The 19,186-nt window shown below is 34.1% G+C and overlaps 1 protein-coding gene across 5 annotated transcripts in view; it reads right to left on the reverse strand.

Moving 5' to 3' along the window:
• Window positions 1-15,839, reverse strand: part of LOC139692407 (enolase-phosphatase E1-like) — a 39,548-nt gene extending 23,709 nt beyond the window's left edge. For 3 of the 5 annotated variants that reach the window (XR_011701751.1, XM_071590582.1, XM_071590579.1), the window contains exons 1-3: window positions 13,161-13,184; window positions 12,293-13,060; window positions 10,077-10,228 (exon numbers count right to left, since the gene is read on the reverse strand). Coding sequence is in view for 4 of the 5 variants with exons in the window: in XM_071590582.1 (XP_071446683.1) it covers window positions 10,077-10,228; window positions 12,293-13,060; window positions 13,161-13,169 (929 nt within the window). In the remaining variant the exon portion in view is untranslated. Of the gene's footprint in view, window positions 1-10,076; window positions 10,229-12,292; window positions 13,061-13,160; window positions 13,185-15,574 lie in introns of those variants that run through there. The other 2 variants (XM_071590581.1, XM_071590580.1) reach the window with 2 other exon arrangements.
• Between the last annotated feature and the right edge of the window lie 3,347 nt (window positions 15,840-19,186).

The following is a 19,186-nucleotide window of genomic DNA, read 5'->3' on the forward strand; positions in this document are numbered from 1 at the left end:
AACATTAGATTGCGATGGGGTATTGGAAGGCAGAGGTAGGTGAAGGAAGAGATGTGAGTGAGATAGGGGAGCATAGTTTAAGAAAAAGGAATGACTGTATGGAGAAAACAATAGGGTTCTGAATGAGGAATAGTTAAATCAAATTGAACATTTCGTTTAAACACCATAACAGATGCCGGTTCACATAAAAAATAACAGAAGATTCAGAGAGATCACAAATAATAAAAAGGTTAAGTACCAACTTAAAAACAAAATAATCAATTCACTGATTCCTAGGAGAAAATACAAGCTGACTCAGAATATAAATAAGATCTAATGAAATACAATGTCAAATTCAAGCCGATAAAAAATGGAAGATGATTGAGAAAATGGAATGTAGGAGCTTTGACCAGGATGAAAATGGAGGAGTACCAGGAGACAGTCAAAATTATTTCAGTGCGGATAAGAAGCTCGGTGCAGTAGCAGAAAGGTGAGATCATCTCTAAAAAGGGATATCAATGGGGCATTGAATGTCTTAAATGGAAAAATGGGAACAATATACAGAAAAGGTCGAGAAAGTAGTGGATCATAAAGAAATGATAAGGAAGATGTAAGAAAGATGGTAATAGAAGGATGTAAACACTGAATCCTTAGAAGAAAGTACAGTAAGCTAAATAATTAATGAAGGTAAGAAACCAATAGGACAAAAACATGATGGATGAAAGTGTGAGGTTATGCTGAGTGCATAGAGGAAGAGTGAAATGGGTGTGTTGTACAGGAAGGTGAAAGTACTGTCAGGAAAATTTATAAAGAAATCTATACACACTATCAGAGATATGATGAGAAAATTATTAATTGACTCTGAAAAGATTCTGGAGAGGTAGAATAAAATCCATAGATGAGCTAAATTTAAAAGATAGTGAACCAGCAAGTTTTGGCTTAGAAATAAAGTTCTAAGAAACTGCAGCAGAAGCTGCAACAGTAACTTTTTACCGAGTCATCCGCTAAATGCACATAATAATTTTGAAGTGCAAAAATCATTCACCTTGACAGGGATCCCAGTCAAGGCATAAAGGAGAAGAAATAAAGAATAATGCTGGTGAGGACAGCTTAAGTCTAAGCAAATTTGATGGAGTTAGAAAAGGCATTGAAGATAATTAATTTGAAGGAGATGCTATGAGTGGATAACATTTTTGTGTAACTACTTAAAGGTTTAGGAAAAGGTAAATGGAAGTTTTAATGAGTTAATTTTAAGAGAATGAATGAATGAATGAGAGATAATTCATAGCGTTTATGAGAGAAGAATTTGATTATAAGACTTAGAACAAACAGTAAAAATTTTTATCTCACAAAAGGTCTAAGCAGCAGTATGTGACTATAGGAAAATATATTCTCTTATGTTTGATTTTATACCCAGATAAGGTAGTATACAGTTAGGATCATCACCAAAGGATGGATAAGAGGGCAAATGATTACCATTGGGGTGATCAGCTGGGGTTCAGAGATTGGAAATGTACACATGATGCCATAGCAGTAATGAGGTCACTGTGAGTACATAGACAGGAGATATTATTGACTTATTCAGAACCTAAGTGTGTCTCAGGCTGTGCAGGTGTGAGTAGCAGATGGAGCATCAGGATGTAATGTGTCAGGAAGGGGGACTTGAGGTGCTTTCCTCTATTGTGTGCTTTTCCATATATACACAGAGGCAATGATGAAAGAGAGTTGGGAAGCTCTGGAGGCAGGACTGAGAGTAAGCAAGGAGTTCATTATATCAGTATGCTTTTCAGGTGATCAAGCAATGACTAGCCCGTCAGCCAAAGTGTTACAATCATTGCTTAGTACATTAGAAAATCAGTGTTATAGACATGTGATGAAAAACAATGTAAACAATACAAAGGTAATAATGTTCTCAAGAAATTCTAAAGCTAATTTAAACATAAAAATTAGGGTGGCATATAGTAGATAGCGCATTTTATCAATCCAGGAAGTATGTCAGATAAAAATAGTCAAAATTGTGAAGAAATAAAGAGAAGATTAACTTTAAGTGATGAAACATTTACAAAGAGGAGATAGTTGATGGTTAGGGCCTTGAGCAAGGAAGTTTAGAAAAGGTTATATATAACTTTGATATTGAGCATAGTTTTGTATGATGTGGAGATTTGGCTGTTGACACAAGAGGATAAGTATAGGTAGGAAGGAGGCTTTTGCTAGATATTTAGATATTTATTTATTTATGGGAATAACCCTTTTGCCAAAAGAAAGGAAAAAAAAATATATTAGTTCCGTTGAGATACAAGTTTGGAAAATAATGGAAAATTAAAATGAATGAAAAGGGAAACAATCAGCGAAGCACTATAGAAGGTAGAATGCAAGCTAAGTGAAATACAGGGAGGAAGAGAATAGATTTGCTGGGTGGAATGAAGGGAAGTAGAAAGTATGAGAAATTGAAGAAGGCTTTATTGTAGTGTATGGTGTCACACTGCCTTCAGGTTACATGCGGCTTAGCAATATAGCAAACGTTAGCCAGTGTACCAAATCAAAACCTGCCTTGACTGGTTGACTACTATTATTAAAATATAATAATATGAGAATACATACAGAAAATTGCGGAGATGCTAATTTTTGACGGAAATGTTTTGGTATTAAATCTTTGATGTTTTCCCATGTTAATGGTATGCATATTATTATTAAATTGTGGAAAGGAGAAGTGGATTCAATGTGCACAGCAGTCAATAGAACCTATCTGAAGTGAACCAAGCCTGAAAGGCCTATGAGATGAATGACTTATTCAAATCAAAGCCGTAAAATGATACCTCCTCTTCAAAGAGAAAGCCTCTTTTAACCACTATAACAAATGAGATTGAGTCTTAATATGGGGCTGCAGCAATTAATCCAGCTGAGGTGAACTCATGCATATAACTAAGGGATGTAGTCTATAGATCGCCTATAGATGTTGAAGGTGGGAAACCTGATTCTTCGTTGTCCATGTGCATTATTAGCTGAGTACCATAACTATTTCAGCATAATAATTGATGGCGATTGACAATAATGTTAAAGATTCTCTTCTGCCTCCTAGATTGGGAATGTAAAATCTCAAATGGTTCCTGAACTCATTATCTTGAGAAAATCATATCAGACCAAAGGTATCCCTAGATTAGCAGCATCCTAAATTGACAATAAATGATAGTAATTTGCACACTTTTTGGTAGTTAATGATTTAGAACTTTGAAGCTGAAAAATTGCATTATGATGATGTTGCCCAGGTAAAAGGTTTTTGTGTGAACATCATGCAGATGCTGAACAACAAAATTTTATGCCACAGGCATCATTGCATCAAGAAAAAAAATATCATTTGGGATACCCTACGAGGAGAAATGGGGAATGACCCAGTGAAAGTAATTGACTTGCCAATAGCAATAACTTTTCAAGTATTTTGTGCTTGCAAATACTGCATTTCCAAAAATGTAACTATTGCCTAAGGTAACCTAGGTATTGGGTGAGGTACCTAATACTTATTTTTACTTTAATCTTGGATGGCATATTAAAAACAGGTTTTGCACAACTTTATCCTGCTTTTGGCGACCTAAGAATTTTGATGCTGAAGTTTAAACTCACAGGATCAGCTTTCTCCAAAGTCTACATCTACAATACACCCTGAAAGCTACTGCATGAGCAAGTGGTAGGGAGCGCTAGGGCACTTATGAACAAATATGCTCCCATACAGGAGTATGAATATATGTTTGCACAAGTACATAAACACAGAAATACACACACATGCCTATTTACAGTAAGCATTTAAGTAACATAATCTGTAAAATACAAGTAAATAGTACTTTTATTTTTTAATCTGAACAGAAAGCTTAATTTTTATTTAGCAACATTTCTGGTAATCTCCATTAAAGTGTATTAAACTATGTTAAAATAGTAAATTTAGGTATAGACAAATGTAGCAATGTCTTCTTATTTTGAAATCATCACCTAGGTATGGCCAATTTGAAAATTTTATCAGAAGTCAGAGAAATTTACTTATAACTACAACTGGCTACTTTAAAAACATAACTGATACTAGTAACAGATTACCACATTAAAAGAGTAACTGTGATTGAGCCCACATACTTTTATCAGTACCTACTCTTCACAACCCTTCCCTGTCTACGGCAGATATTATTCAACCTTGCTGCCTTTAAGAGAGCTTAAGGAATATCTGGAGAACAATTCTAAACTGCCAGTAAATATATCCCATTAATGTGCTATCTGCTTAGTAAACTAGATTGGTATTTGCTAGGGGTTCTCAGCAATGTAATTTTTGCATCCCCATTTTTTGATTAGATTGAGCCTGTAAAGTAGCATTAAACCTGTAAAGCTGATAAAAGTTAAAGTTAAACTATGTATGCGATGGCCAACAAACAAGTGGCTGAGGCACATTCCTTGAAAACCTCTGCTGCAGTCTACCATTTGGGTGTGCTGAGTTAATGAGGAAGTAGGGGTGAGTTGAGAAGCCATTTACTATTGGTAATGGTCTCATTTCCTGAAAATACCTGAAATCAAATGCTCAACATCATGCTGCCAGCTTTCTTAAATGTACTCCTGTGCATTAACTCATGAGGAATGCCAACATATGAACCTTTTTCCCCAAAAAATATGCCAGCGATTGTGGTTCAAATATTTTAAGGGGGATGCATACAACAACCACTAATCATCTCATCACTTTTGTGATTAAATATTAATTAAAATTAAAATAGTTCAATATTAGCTAGTGAAATAGGCCAATAAGGAATATATACTTTTAGTGGGACCAGGAGATGAATATAAGGTACTGAATCTAATGTGAAACCTTAGAATAGGAATATTTACATTGGAAAGCAGTACCTTCCTTTGTCATTACATACTTAAAATATGTACATCCCCTAAATTATAACATAAATTTATCCCAAAGAGCTTGCATATAATTCATCCTAAAGAGCTTGCATAATATTGGCTAGCTAATTGAACCCTCAATCAAAGTAAATTACCCACATTAAAAGTAAACGATGTTCATTTTTTTTCATTATTACTCAAGGAAAATGAATATTTTCGTCAATAATTTACCTTTCCTATAAAAATCAACATTTATTTCAGCTGGAAACTTGGGATATGTGTGTCAACAATCGTTGAAAATTAATCTTCAAAATGAACCTATTATAATTTAACCTTTTTTTTACAGCTGATACATTTCATTCTATGGGAACATCAGTACCATATTCTCTGAACAGCAGCATCCTACATAACCACTTATCTTTACCAAAGTTTTAACTCTTTGGAGCAGAACAAAATACAGATTTACCGGGTGATATGTGTTTGTAGGAGGCTAACAATCTCCTTGGATTCCCCAAGAGCTGCCTTAGCAGACTCTATTGTAGTCACTACTGCTTCACCCATTCCACCGTCACAATCACAGCACAGCAATTATGACTGAAAATGCAAAAATCTTGCTATATGTTACCTCCTTAAAGAGTATTATTAGGTATAGGAAATTTATTTTAATGTGAATTTTAGACAAATTCAACCAACCAGTTATTTCATCAAACAATAAAAACGTGCAAAATAAGTGCATTAAGTAATGATTAAACATTCAATAAAATCAATTACATAGGATAGAGGAAGCATTCCAAAATCAGAAAATGAAAAAAGTCTGGGCTCAGTAATTTCAGGACCTTGCACAGCCAGTGAAGTCAGGAATATGAAAATATTAAATCAGGACATTGTTATTTTTTAATCCTTCATAGCATTAGTGTTAGCCACAGTCTGCTTTGGAAGATCTTCTGTTCATAGCTTCAAAATGCATGTTAAGCAAAGAAATTTATTTATCTTCAATTGGAACAGAAGTGGATTACATCGTTTGACTGTTCTAGGACTCATGAAGGGTAGTTTCCTACATCAATAAAGTAGGAGTTTCAATATTAACATTGGGTGCATTGCACAAATACACTTAAACACAATCCGAAATCACATGCAATCAAAATCATGCCAATGTTATGCCTATGATCTGCCTCTCAAATCATTCATTTTCAAAACTACTAATTATTTTAAGTTAAAAGCAGGAAAAGTCCAGGTACAGTCTGGCCTAATTTTTCATTTTGTTCACACATTTTTAACTAAATTTTCACAATCAGCTTGAATAAAATAAGGTATTATTAATCATGTGCAATATAATAGGAGACCGCATAAGGTAAAATAGTTCAGTTCTCATGGATGGAAGTTCAGCCACATAAGAAATAAAATATTAGCTGCTATTTGTACCTGAAAGATGACAGTTCTCCATAGCAACATAAAGGATAAGAATAAGATAATGGATGCAGTCTTTGTGGCTACACGTAAAGACTATTCCAAGCATGAATGGCCTAGGTCATATGTAAAATTGTATCAATTATTCCAATAAAAAAGCATCTCAAAAATAGCCAAAACCAACTTTGGTGTGTTTTATTGAGAGCACTTATAGTAAAATATTCAATTTTCCAATAATAAAATCAAGGGATGGCCATTGACCTCTATTCACTCCCACATCTCGTTTCCAAGGCTTTAGTTACCCCATTAACTTCAGATACAATGCTGTTATTCTATTGAGCCAGTCTTTTAAACCCACCATAATAGTGGGCTATAAGAAAACAACAAGGAAGTTTTTGCCTTTCACCACTTTCCCTCTTTCAACCAGCTGGCACTCAAGAGTTGAGACAAAAAATGTTGAATTCTCAGGGAGAAAATGATAAACTGAAGTATAATTAATGAAACTGAAATTATAGGGTTGATGCTGAATATTGGTTGTTTATAATTTTGAAAATTGGGCATTTAGAAGAAAAATGTAGATTGTAAGCTTTTAAAATGTGGGTATGCAGAAGATTGAAGGTATGTAAAATGGATAGAAAAGAAACAGACAATTAAGTGCTAGACGTGAAAAGGTAAAAGAGACTGGTGCTGAAATAAAATTGAAATAGACATGAAAAATGGATGAAAGAGTAATGGAGGTGGAATAGAATGTTGAAGACGGTGCCATTGGGCAGAGTGTTCGTTGGACATAGGAAATGAAGAGGCATTTACCAAAGTTGGGGTAAAGGGAACAAGAAAGGAAGTGGGCATAAAAAAAGATATATTTTTTTATTCAATAATGCTTAATGGAATCAGTGATATATTGGTGATAAGGTTAGGGGTGAAGAGGTTCATAATAGAATCAAAGAAGAAATATAACTTTGGAAACAATGTAAAATAAGGATCTAAAATCTAATTGGCCAATTTATGCATTAAGAGGAAATAGTAAAAGCTATACCAGAAGATTACAACGGTAGCGAAGATAGGGGGATCCAAGGCTCAAATGCATACAATAAATAATAAATTATGTCCTTTGCAAACCCTATGAATGCATGATGCAATAAACAAGACTAATGCTTATGAAGAGAACATCTACATACCAATTGTGAACACAAGACAGAAGAGGAAGTTTCTGATCAGCCAATTAGCACTAATGAAGAATTATTATGCTGAAAACAGCTGAGGAAATTTACATGAAACTCTGGAATTCCAGTGAAATCCATTTTATATTTTCCTGCCGGAAACCAAACACTCTATCTGCCATAAAGTCCTAGTCCAGCTAAAGGAAAAATTAAGCTATTCATGATGTGATGAGATAAGTATGCATCCACGAATATAAATATTTTCAAATGATCACAGGAGCAAGGTAATACCAAAGAGCCTTTGGTTTTTATCATCAGGATTAAGATCAATCAACATTTTTCTCCTCTGTAGGAGACTTCTTCATCAAGATGTAAAATTTCATTTAACATCTGATGAAGTCTCCAGCAGATGATAAGAAATTTCAGTGGAACCCTAATCCTGACACAGAAACCCCAAGTCTTTTATTTTCATCAATGGATGGCAAGAACTTTAACCAACTAAGTATCAACATACTCTCATTCAGTGATGGTTTGTCCTAAAAATACTCTGATGTTCCTGTATAAACAGCATGAAAAACCTTTTATTGAGTCATTAATTATATCAAATTTAGAAAATATATCTTCATTATCCACAGTCTCATTTTTACTCACACCATCAGGGAAGATTAGGTACTGGTAGGTGCCTAGTGATCCCCCAATTCTTATAATAGACTCATATGGACTGCATTTATGCACTCTCACAATTTATTCAATATTTTCTACTCACAATAATGACTGCATGTATATGCTGGCTAAATAAATGCATGTATTTGTATACGTAGGATGTGGTAGTCTAGTGGGTAGCATTGAACTAGTGAGAGGAAGGCCCAGATTCGATTCTGGGTAATGCCTCCAGGTATCTTAGGCTTCACCCAAGATATGTGACTTTTTGGGATATCAGAACATCCTGGAAACCATAGACAGAACAGAAAAATGAACTAACCCCCTACCTCAACATGTAAATTTCACATGTTGTTGGGCTTAGTACTCTAGAACTCTACCATCACCTATCAAACCGACCTTCGGGTTAATAACTATGGTTTGGTCAGGTGTGAATCAGACTAGCTTCAAATTCATATTTTATTCATATTGATATACCATGAAACCTAAGTCATGCATATAAAATTCACACCCAGTTTTTTTAGCAACAATATTTAGGAAAAAGTTGGAATGGCTGATAACTGAGTAAGATTCTGACCTTTATGGAAGTAAAAGCATTCATTTTAACATCTGTGGTAACAAACAAAGAATTTAATGAAAAAATTCTTACACACAGGGTGCGGCAACATAACTTCCCCTTTTTCAAATGCAAAACACTTTCAAAAAATGAAGTTATGTTTCCACACCCTGTATTACTTCATTATCATCAAAAATATCAGAATAATATTGAAATATCAGGTTGCCTCAGCTAACATAAAGTCACAGCCATTTCTGTTGATACCCTCATCTGTTGTCCTCTATCTGCTCATGTGTTAGGCTAGATGGTGTTCGGCCATTGAATAACTGGCAAACCTACCCCATAAAGCTCTTCTCTCCCAATTAGTACCAAAGAGTGGAGCCATATTCATCCTCCAATTCCTTATTCAAGATGAAAGAATGAAAAATGTACATTGCACATTTCTTCAAAGGTATTACTCCCTATTTATTCAGTGCCTTAGATCATTTTTATTTTTTCAATATCAGTAAAAAGTATGCTATTTTTTGCCTCTTCAGTATAGAAACTGTGCTGAACTATATGCAAATGGCTACACAGTAAATGAGAAACTAAATTTAGCCCCTAAAAAGTATCATGCGCAAAGCAAATAATACTATATTATTGAATAATAATAGTACTATATTATTGAAGGGGTATCAGAGAGTGCTGCCTAGTGCCTAATGGTCCTGTAAGGGTAGTAACTTCCCCTCAGGCTAATCCAATTACTGGCTAACCTATAGATCAAAATTATGAATCTCTCAATGGGTATAGATTTAATGCTATCACTTAATAAATTTTCATGAGCTGAGTGCATATGGTAGAATGATTCCAGCCATTGGAGCACCTTAAAAATCAATAATTATATGCTATCTCCAACCAATAGCAAATGAAGGGTAATCTCACCTTAGCTGAAAACATATAAACTCATATATACTTAGTTTTTCTGAATTTTTTAAAATTCACGTTTAAATTTGGTGAAAATAAGGCTACAATTACTTTTGGGATCTCTTTTCATTTTGGAATCTTAGTGCAAAAGGGTCAATTGAATGAGATTATTATGCATTCCATAGACAAATATTTATAAGACTACAAATAAAAGCCAACCTAATATAATACAATATCAAAAAGACAATGTATCATTGGAAAACTATCATGACTTTGCTCCTACAAGGATAATTTTGCTGCTCTTTGGTTTTATAAACTCAATCTAAATATGAATAAATAAATAAATATTCCTTCCAAATATGAGCAATTTTCAAATCAATACATTGAAAAGTGCCCTTAAAGGTATAAGAAATATCATGTAAGACATTAACTCAATGTGGATAATTTTACTTAATAGACTGGCATTAACTTTACACTTACCATACAAAATAAAATTATAAATTAATTTCCCATATTTAAATTACTGAAAAAGTTACAGTGTGTGACCCCACCTGAGAACACTCATTTTCAAGTTGTCTCCAGCATCAATGATTGTCTTACATGCATGGTTGTGAGAAAGATCAAGTACATTGGCATCATTGACAGCTACTATCATATCTTCTACCTTAAGCCCTGCCTTTTCAGCAATGCCTCCTGCATGAACCTGATTACATCAAAATGAAAAAGTGAGACCTAATAAGATAAGAAAGCTGAAATTGAAAGTGCAGTAATTAACTAAAGCCTTTGATGCAATAACTTATTAAAGATTGTTTTAATTGAAAACTGGAAAAATAAGTTGATAGTAATTTGAATCATTTTCAAGAAAAATATTCCAGGACATCATAATAGTTTTTAGAAGTAGTATTTTCTAAAGCTGGTCTTGAATTTTATAGAAATTATTTTCTTATAACTTAGGAAGCAGTTTTTTAGTCACTTAAATTTACAGGAAAACAATGATTTTTATTAACTCATTTTAAAATATTTAAATAATAGAATTCTTATGAATAATGGTAAAATGTTTTAAATTTATATTAGCATGATATAACTCTATTTTAATATCTATGATGCCCTCATTTGTATGTACATGTAAAGCGTGCAGCGGCTCATTCTGCCCGGTAGAATATTTATGGATTATATGGTATATCCTCCATGAGGACTAGACATTTTTATGATACAAGCCTGTAAATTAAATATATTATTTGGTGTTACATGATTTTATTCATTTATTGAGTAATATATTAGTTAAACCAGTTATAATTCACTGAAAGGTTTTCATGGAAGGGATAGCCATCTAAAAATGTAATGATGAAAATGTATCTACCTACATCCAATTAACTGATAGAGGAAAAGTTTTTTTAAAGATTAGGTATGCACAGTGACCATTGCACTGTACTTTAAAAAAAATTGTTTTATCTCAAAGTCTTTCATTTTCCTCCCTGATGGTATTTTGGCTTTTTCACGTGCCAATTGTCGAGTATTGTATATTTATGGACAGTTAGAATCTTCCATGCGATTTTCAAATTACCATGCGCTAGAAGCAACAGCTGAATTCATTATTTTCATATTTTGAACTCAGGTGGGGATGCATTATACATAGTACTATACTGGAGTCATATATAAATAAATGTAACAGATATTGAACCACGAGATGAAAAGTCTCAGTTCTGGTTGATGGACCTGCGGCCAAAAAATAATTGATGCAAAAAAAATAAAATTTCAGTTCATATAGTGACTTTAAACTAAGTGATTCATAGACAGGTAAATGACAGCTGGACTTATAACTCATACTTTTCTGCTTCTGAATACTTTTGACTTTAAAAATTTAATGTAATTTCTACGCTTGTCTATAGTACGAGCAGAATGTGGAAAAATTATTTTTTGTGCTTTATTTGCTTGCTCATCCCAACTGAGAGAGACCATCTCTAAATACCCCTGAATGTATCAAGCTTCCTTGGCCACAAAGCTGAAAAAATACATTCAACAAAGTAATTATTTACCCTCAGAGATCTAGAGTTCATAGTATATTCATTTTCTTCCTCCACCTATTTAAAAATTCCTCTCCTACTTAGCATTCTTTCTTGCACTACATTTGTCAATAGACTCTTTCATTCATTAACTCCACTTTTTTTTTACCTTCATAATGTTATGACCACCAGCTAGGAATAAATGCCCTTGACTTTAAATCCCCAGAGTATGCAAACCCTTTTGACAGAATCATCTGAAATTCAGTTTTTCCTTCAGCTTCAGATTTCATAACTATATCAAATTCAATAAATATTTTGGATGTTGTTATTGCCTATGTAAAGTGAGAATATGATATCTATGCACACAGCCGTCACATAAAATAGAGTAAATTGATGAAATGAGACCAAAATAATAATAATAATGAAAAACATAGATACTGTTGATTTCTTGGTTTTGGAATTACTTGGAAAACTTATTAAGATTCCTTTGCCTTTGGTAAGTGTTCAAAAGTGTTGGAACAGATCTAATTATTTTCTATTATTTTGCTATTCCTGGAGATTAATTTTAATTGCCTAGTTATAAATAGTTTATACATGTGATACGATTATAGTAATAACTTAGTAAATAATGGAACAGCTCAGGAATATGGAGGCATGAGCATCAAATACAAAGGAGTGCAAAGAATAGGATCAATAATTGTATAAATAAAAATCAAATGCAACTGCTGCAAGATGATAATGGATTAATACTTAATTATACTAACCTCTTTAACTTCAAGAGGAATATCTAAGTCACGCCCTCCCTTGACTTTAAATCCCCAGAGCATTCCAGACCTCTTTGACAGAAGCATATCAAATTCAGTTTTTCCATCAGCTTCAGACTTCATAACTATATCATATTTGAATGGATCTTCAACAGGTTTCAAGGGTGGTGGCTCTTCCACAGCTTTTGGAGGTTCAGGAGGTTTTTGTGGTTCTTCACTCATTACCTCTGGTGTTTTATCTTCCACCTCCTTGGTGATTTCATGGGCAGTGGGCTCACTGGCTTCTGAAGAATGAATTGCATCCGTATCTGCTGTTGAATCATTCTTCATTTCCTGCTCACCCATTGACTTTACTTCATTTTTCCCACCATCTAAAGGAGCACCAATTGCAGGAGCACCATCAGCAGGAGCACCATCTACAGGACCACCAATTGCAAGAGCAATGTCTCCTTCCCCTCCCTCCAACTCTTCCTCTGAGGATGAAAAATCCACCTCCACTTCACAGATCACCTCCTCGACCTCCCTTCTGGTCACCTCAGATTCATATTCAATGGTCTCTTGGTGTATAATCGTATCTTCTGTTTCTATGGTTGTTATTACACTTGTTTGATTTGTTATGCTTTCCTCATGTTGCGCTGTTTGAGCGTGGATCTCGGCTCCTTCTTCAGGCATGTATATCTCACCTTCCACTGGCATTGTTAACTGGTTGTCTTCAGGGACATGATCAGGGCCTTCATTGGGTGGGGTCATTTCTCCACCTTCATCCATCTGTTTGTCATTATTAAGCAAAAATCATGTGAAACACAAGCTACTCATTAATGGTGAGAATTTAAGATCACTCGATATCTCTCTTTCAACCCATATATACCTTTCCCATATTGTCCTTCTTTCACTGTTTTAAAATAAAATGGTATTTTAAATGAATTGGTACATGATTTTTGTAATAGCAAAATTTAAAAACTTTCAATTAGCATTTCCATTGTTAACAATATATACAGAGGTGAAAATATATTCCATTTTGTTGAGTTGAAATCTATTCATGTAGTCATTGTGAAAGGAGCCATTTCAAAGGAAAAAGAAATTAAGAGTATCACATTAATACATTTTGGAAAATTTGGTTGAATATATTTTCTCCATACCAAAAAAATCTTATAGTGCACAGCCTGTAGATGTTGAGTAGTATTAAAGAAACTCTAATAAATATGAAGAATTTTCTTTCACCGATGTATAAATTAATCTAATTTTTCCAAGAGCTATTGGCTAAAATTCTCTTTAGGTAATTGTGATGGGAATACCAATTTTTTCCAGCTTGAGTCTGTAACCTGTTAGCAACTAATTATCTAATCAAAGTAACCCCTTTAAAATACCTTGACATCATATCAAGGAATTAAATACATCAATACCTGTTAGTAATCCGCAGAATTCATACAAATTTTATTTCTATTTCTCAGAATGGCATAATTGTCAAAATAATTCTATCCCACATTTTCACGTTATCATATATAAACTGTGAATAGAAGATGTGTGATAATACAAGTAACTCATATCTTAGTGGATTAAAATGTGAACTTATCTAATTTAGCTGACCACTCATGGATCATCAATGATGGGCAACTAGCACTAAAATTGTACATAGTAACTCAGTAACAAATGAAAAGCTGCAAATTCACAGCTTTGATGTATTACACCTTGGTGATTTTTGAAAATGTCTTCACCCTAAAGAGAAAACCTTCAACATGCTAAATATTAAGTAATGCATTCTAAGCATTTTGTCTTCAAAGAATAAATGAAGAAATTTCATTAATCAATGCAAATGAAAAATAATATACCAGAAAGCTATGTTTTAGTAAAAGCACATACCAAAAATTTAATACTAACAGGAAAAATATTTAACTATTAGCAGCACTAAATATTGCATTAAAAATTACCCTGCATGAGCTGTCAGAGTGACATTGCATTTTCAAATACTATTGCTGGAATTGACAAATGTTTGAGCCTTTACAAAATCTCTGTGTATTGGCAAGCAAATTGGCATGTACAGGTACATTAAAAAGGCTTGAGTGATGGATGATTTGAATCTGATGGATGGGCATGATCTGAATTCTAAAGCAAATGTAAAAAATTCACAGTGAAAATATCATTAACCTAGACATAGGTATGAACCCAGTTCACATGGTTTCCAGGCAAATGCTTCAACTAGTTAAGGCACCAAGGTGTACCCATAGATTGTGAATTTCCCTGCAGTTTCATTGATTATGAAGTTTTAAATGAATACATACATGTTAATTCACCTTAAATCAATAAGTGATAAATTCCTTTGAACGCATCAGCAAAATACTATTCATATCAACTTGCAACAGTATGACCTAGTAAACCCTTAGATTCTCATGGCAAATGTGTTTTTTTCACAACTTGAAAAACACTCAGCTCCATCTAAATTAATCTATAATTTCAGGTTTCTCTTCCATCAATCCATATCACTGGTCAACAGTTCCACAAGCATGTCAGTTAGCTGCTTTAAATTCAAAGTCAGTGAAACCCATCCTATAATTTGGGGCAGTAAAATAATCATAGAGTATAGGGGCAGTAGAATAATCTTCAAAGTATCATGGAAACCTACTCTGCGTAAGCACATATTTTTTAAAAGATAAAATTGTCACATGGATAATAAAAAGTTTGCCCCGATCTACTTAGTTTAAGCACATGAAACTTGTGTTCACCAATGCCACATGAAGTTTAAAATCCCTGAAAACACTACTAATATTTTTTTTTACATTTTCATGGAAAATAAATATTATCTTCTGAGGTATTAAATTGAAAAGCCATGAGAAAATGAGAGTGAAAACCACTTTGCTGACAGCTAATTAATTGTATTATTTTGTGTACCAGAAAATGCTAGTTGCCAATTATTGATTCATTCTAAAGTATACTCAAACACCAAGTTTCAAATTTGGCGGAAGCAATTTTAACCAATCAAAGAGGATTAAAACTTTTTCACCAACGTTGACATATCAAATACTTCGTTTAAATAGCACTAACAGCACAGCTTTCAATTTGAAGGCAATCCTAGAAACCGGATTAAAACGAATTGATTTTCACTTTACTTTTAAATAAATGGAATGGTAAATACAAATGTGCCATACATTCCATATCAAATAGAATTACGCCCTTTCCAGCTTAGAATAGCAATCATTTAATACGGCCCGAAAATCCGCCACTATTAGCAATAGACTAAGTCAATATTACAAAAATTCCAAATCAAACTTTCGTTATTTAACTCACGATCCTTAAAGCTGGGCGCCGGCTGATTTTCAATTAAAATCTTCTATACGTCCTTCAAGCTCTCAATCCTCCGTTTTACATTGGTATCATCCCTTGAATGTATACCAAGTAATTTATGAAGTGGGAAATTATTTTGAATATGAATTTTTACCCTTATCACTAAACGGAAAGGACCAACGGGATATCGCGTGCTTTTTCACTCAGGTACTCCCGTCTCGTAGGTACTGGATTAAACCACCTTCTTGAATCGTAGCTTGCCAGAGCACTGGCACCCGGAAGATGGGATAAGAAGGAGACAGCCAAACGTAACTAGAACAGCGTACCGTTTACGACGGGATAAGGTGAGTAAATCGAGGTGGGCGGGCCGAAAGGGAAGATTGAGGAGTAACAAAAGACTTATGGGACGAGAAAGACAAGACAGCGATTCAAGTTGGATATTTGCCCGGCTACACTCATGAGATCACACGGGCCAAGCGCTCAAATTACACGCTTGATAGGTATAATTCGGCCATCAAGTCGGCACTTCATTGGCGAATAAGTCAGATAAATATCAAAACCAATTACGGCTGCAAACATTCATAACTCGGGATACTCGCTAATGGTCGATGGGAGGGATTTAAGAGAACTCATCGTTTAACGACAACCGCTAGCCAAAAAATCAACCAAATAGCTATGCAAGAGCGAGGTCGGAAGAAACACATGCACCTGAATTTTCCACAGACTATTACGAAAATTTCTCAATTTGAAAATCAATAGCATGAATATCCGATCAAAAAAGTTTAATTCATAGATAGGAAAACTACTATTCTTCCCATTAATTGTCCCGCAATATTTCATTTGAAATGAAAAATAAACGTTATTATAATAGCAAAGTAAAAACGTTTAGATTGCTGAGGGAATTTATTGTAACTTAGACTTGCCTTGCGTAAGGCAAGAGTAGAGTGTCTTGCTTAGACTTGCCTTGCGTAAGGTAGAGTGTCTAGCGTAAGGCAAAATTGTGCAATTACTCTAAGTCAAGGGTACTTAGGAGGAATAAGAGTTAATTTTCAATCTTTATCATTACTATAATATAAATTATTTTATAGAATTTCCTCACTGATTTGATACTCGATAACTATGTCTATTCTATCATTTTTTAAACACTTAGCCTAAACGATAAGCAGGAGAATAGTGCGAATATCAAGAAACGGGGTTGTAAACATAATTTTCTCGGTTTACAGTACTCTTTCATTAGTAAATTAATCATCTCCATATTCACATTAAAATCTGCACTGTAATGGAATAGGATTTTAAAATAAGCAAATTAAAAATAATTTTCCTGTCCATTATTTAAAAGAACCTAAGGCCTAAATATCCCAATTGGCATAAAGCACAATGATCGTAAAACAAATGGGCATGGAGATTTTAACAGACATATTAAAAAACCTTTTACTGGAGATACAAAGTTATTTTTTGAAAATACTAGAAAAATTAATTTCTCATATCCTTTATGAAAACGGTCACGACGCTAAACAAAAATGTTAAACCTCGTAATGTGAGGTGTTATTGTAGGAGAATGGGTCACCTTAATTCGTTGCCATATTAGTTAATCTATATTTATGCAGAGAAATTGGCTCATCTGTTAGATGTATTTCTTAATGCATGAGGAATGGGGCATAGTACTATTACTGTATAGATAGATTAATAGTGTAAGAGAAGACTTCACCCATCGCACGCCTGCAGACCATGAAAACAATTAACCAATACTGTCATTCATAGTCTAAACCTCATTTTTTTCATTTTAATGTGTGCACTATTCCCGTTTCTTGTGATTTTCGGTTATTTTATAACCAACGCATCTTTAATAACTGAGGTATCTTCCTCGCGAGACAATTCTTCCATTTCGGCGATTTTGGCCCAGAGATCGGCCACGCCCATTTATATCACATAGACACACCCACCTGAATCACTAAGTGACTCACTCTCTAAGTTTTCGTAAGAAGCCTATATGCGTATCAGTCGTAGTGAAACAACAGTTCATCAGAAAAAACTTAATATGCTCATAGTCAATGAAAACAAAAGTTTTTCTGGACTTGGGAACATGAAGTTCCTTCGCTCACTTACATATAGGTCGTTTTATAAAGTTTTTCTGCAGCAGAAGCGTGAGAGACGTAACTTTACTAAGGCTAGGCGATAAAAAAATTAGACTGCCCCGTATATATAAACCATAAATACAGTAATCAACCCGAAGGTCGATTTAGTAGGTGATGATAGAGTTCATCCAATACCAAGTCCGACGGCGTGTGAAATTCAAACATCAGGGTAGGGGAGCCAGTTGCTTTCCCTGTGCCGGTTTCCCGGGAAGATCTGGTGCCCTAAAAATCTCTTAGCTTGAATGAAGCTGCAGGTGCCCAGAGAGGCTTGCCTGGGAATCGAACCCACGGCCATCCGGTCCAACGCTCTACCCCTGGACTACCGCAACCCATTATATATATATATATATATATATATATATATATATATATATCAACATTATATATATCAATATTATATATATATTTATATATATATTTATTTAATATATATATATATATATTTAATATTATATATATATATAATATATATATAAATATATATATATATTTATATATATATTTATATATATTAATATCATGAAAGGGTACATTTAACGAACACAAAGTGGCTTCTCACGCTACGTAGAGGTAGTTGGCTGGTGTCGGAGAATATCTTAGCGGTTATTTAGTAAATAAACCCTCATGAAAATCAGTTGCCATCAAATTAGCTCACAGAAACAAAGCTAAAATTGGAACTGATATCAACGCTTCAGCTTAGTTAATGAAAGTGTGGTAATATACTATATGAAAAAAATATATGTATTCCACTATCCACCAGAATGAGTGAGTACGACGTAACTCGCAACAACTACTCGAGCTAAATTTTTTATATTGCTAATGTGATCTGAAAAATTTTGGAATGAATGCTTTCTGGAAACGTCCAATTGTATGAAAAATCAAGAGGTGATTCCATGAATTACAATGACGATCGAATGATAGTATATAGTCAATAATAATCTAAAAATTAACAATTTTTTTGCCATTAAGCAAAATAAAAAGTAGGGGGAAACCATCAATTTGCCAGCATTAGTATGGTGCCCTCCGAATGTCGAACCACAAAACAGATCGGAGCCACTTTCACATGAAAATGAACTCAAGTTCAGCCATTACGCAAAACCACTCACCCCACTTCATTATTTTTCCTCGGGCGGAGAACCCGGCCAATTCCATGCCATTGGTGAATCCACCAGTGAAAAAAACGAGGAAGCATTACATTGTACAAGTCAAGGATGTTTGAACTACTTGGGATGGGTCCCAGTGCATCAGGAAATATGGCACCGTTGACGGGACTAGGGCTTGAGATAGCCCCTGAATGCTACGACATTAGGTGAACCTAAAACTCAGATAACGAGTGACTAATGTGTGACTACGTTAACCATCGAGTTCTTATGCTGCACCTTCCTAAAAATCCACTACGTTAGACAAATCGATATTTTATGCGGCTTGAAACGTCTCCAAAATTATCCCTTTTGTATTGGCGTGTCACGCACCCATGTGG

The sequence above is a fragment of the Hetaerina americana genome, unplaced genomic scaffold (assembly GCF_022747635.1).
Source record: "Hetaerina americana unplaced genomic scaffold, ioHetAmer1.1.p SCAF_4, whole genome shotgun sequence".
NCBI classification, from domain to species: Eukaryota; Metazoa; Arthropoda; class Insecta; order Odonata; family Calopterygidae; genus Hetaerina; species Hetaerina americana.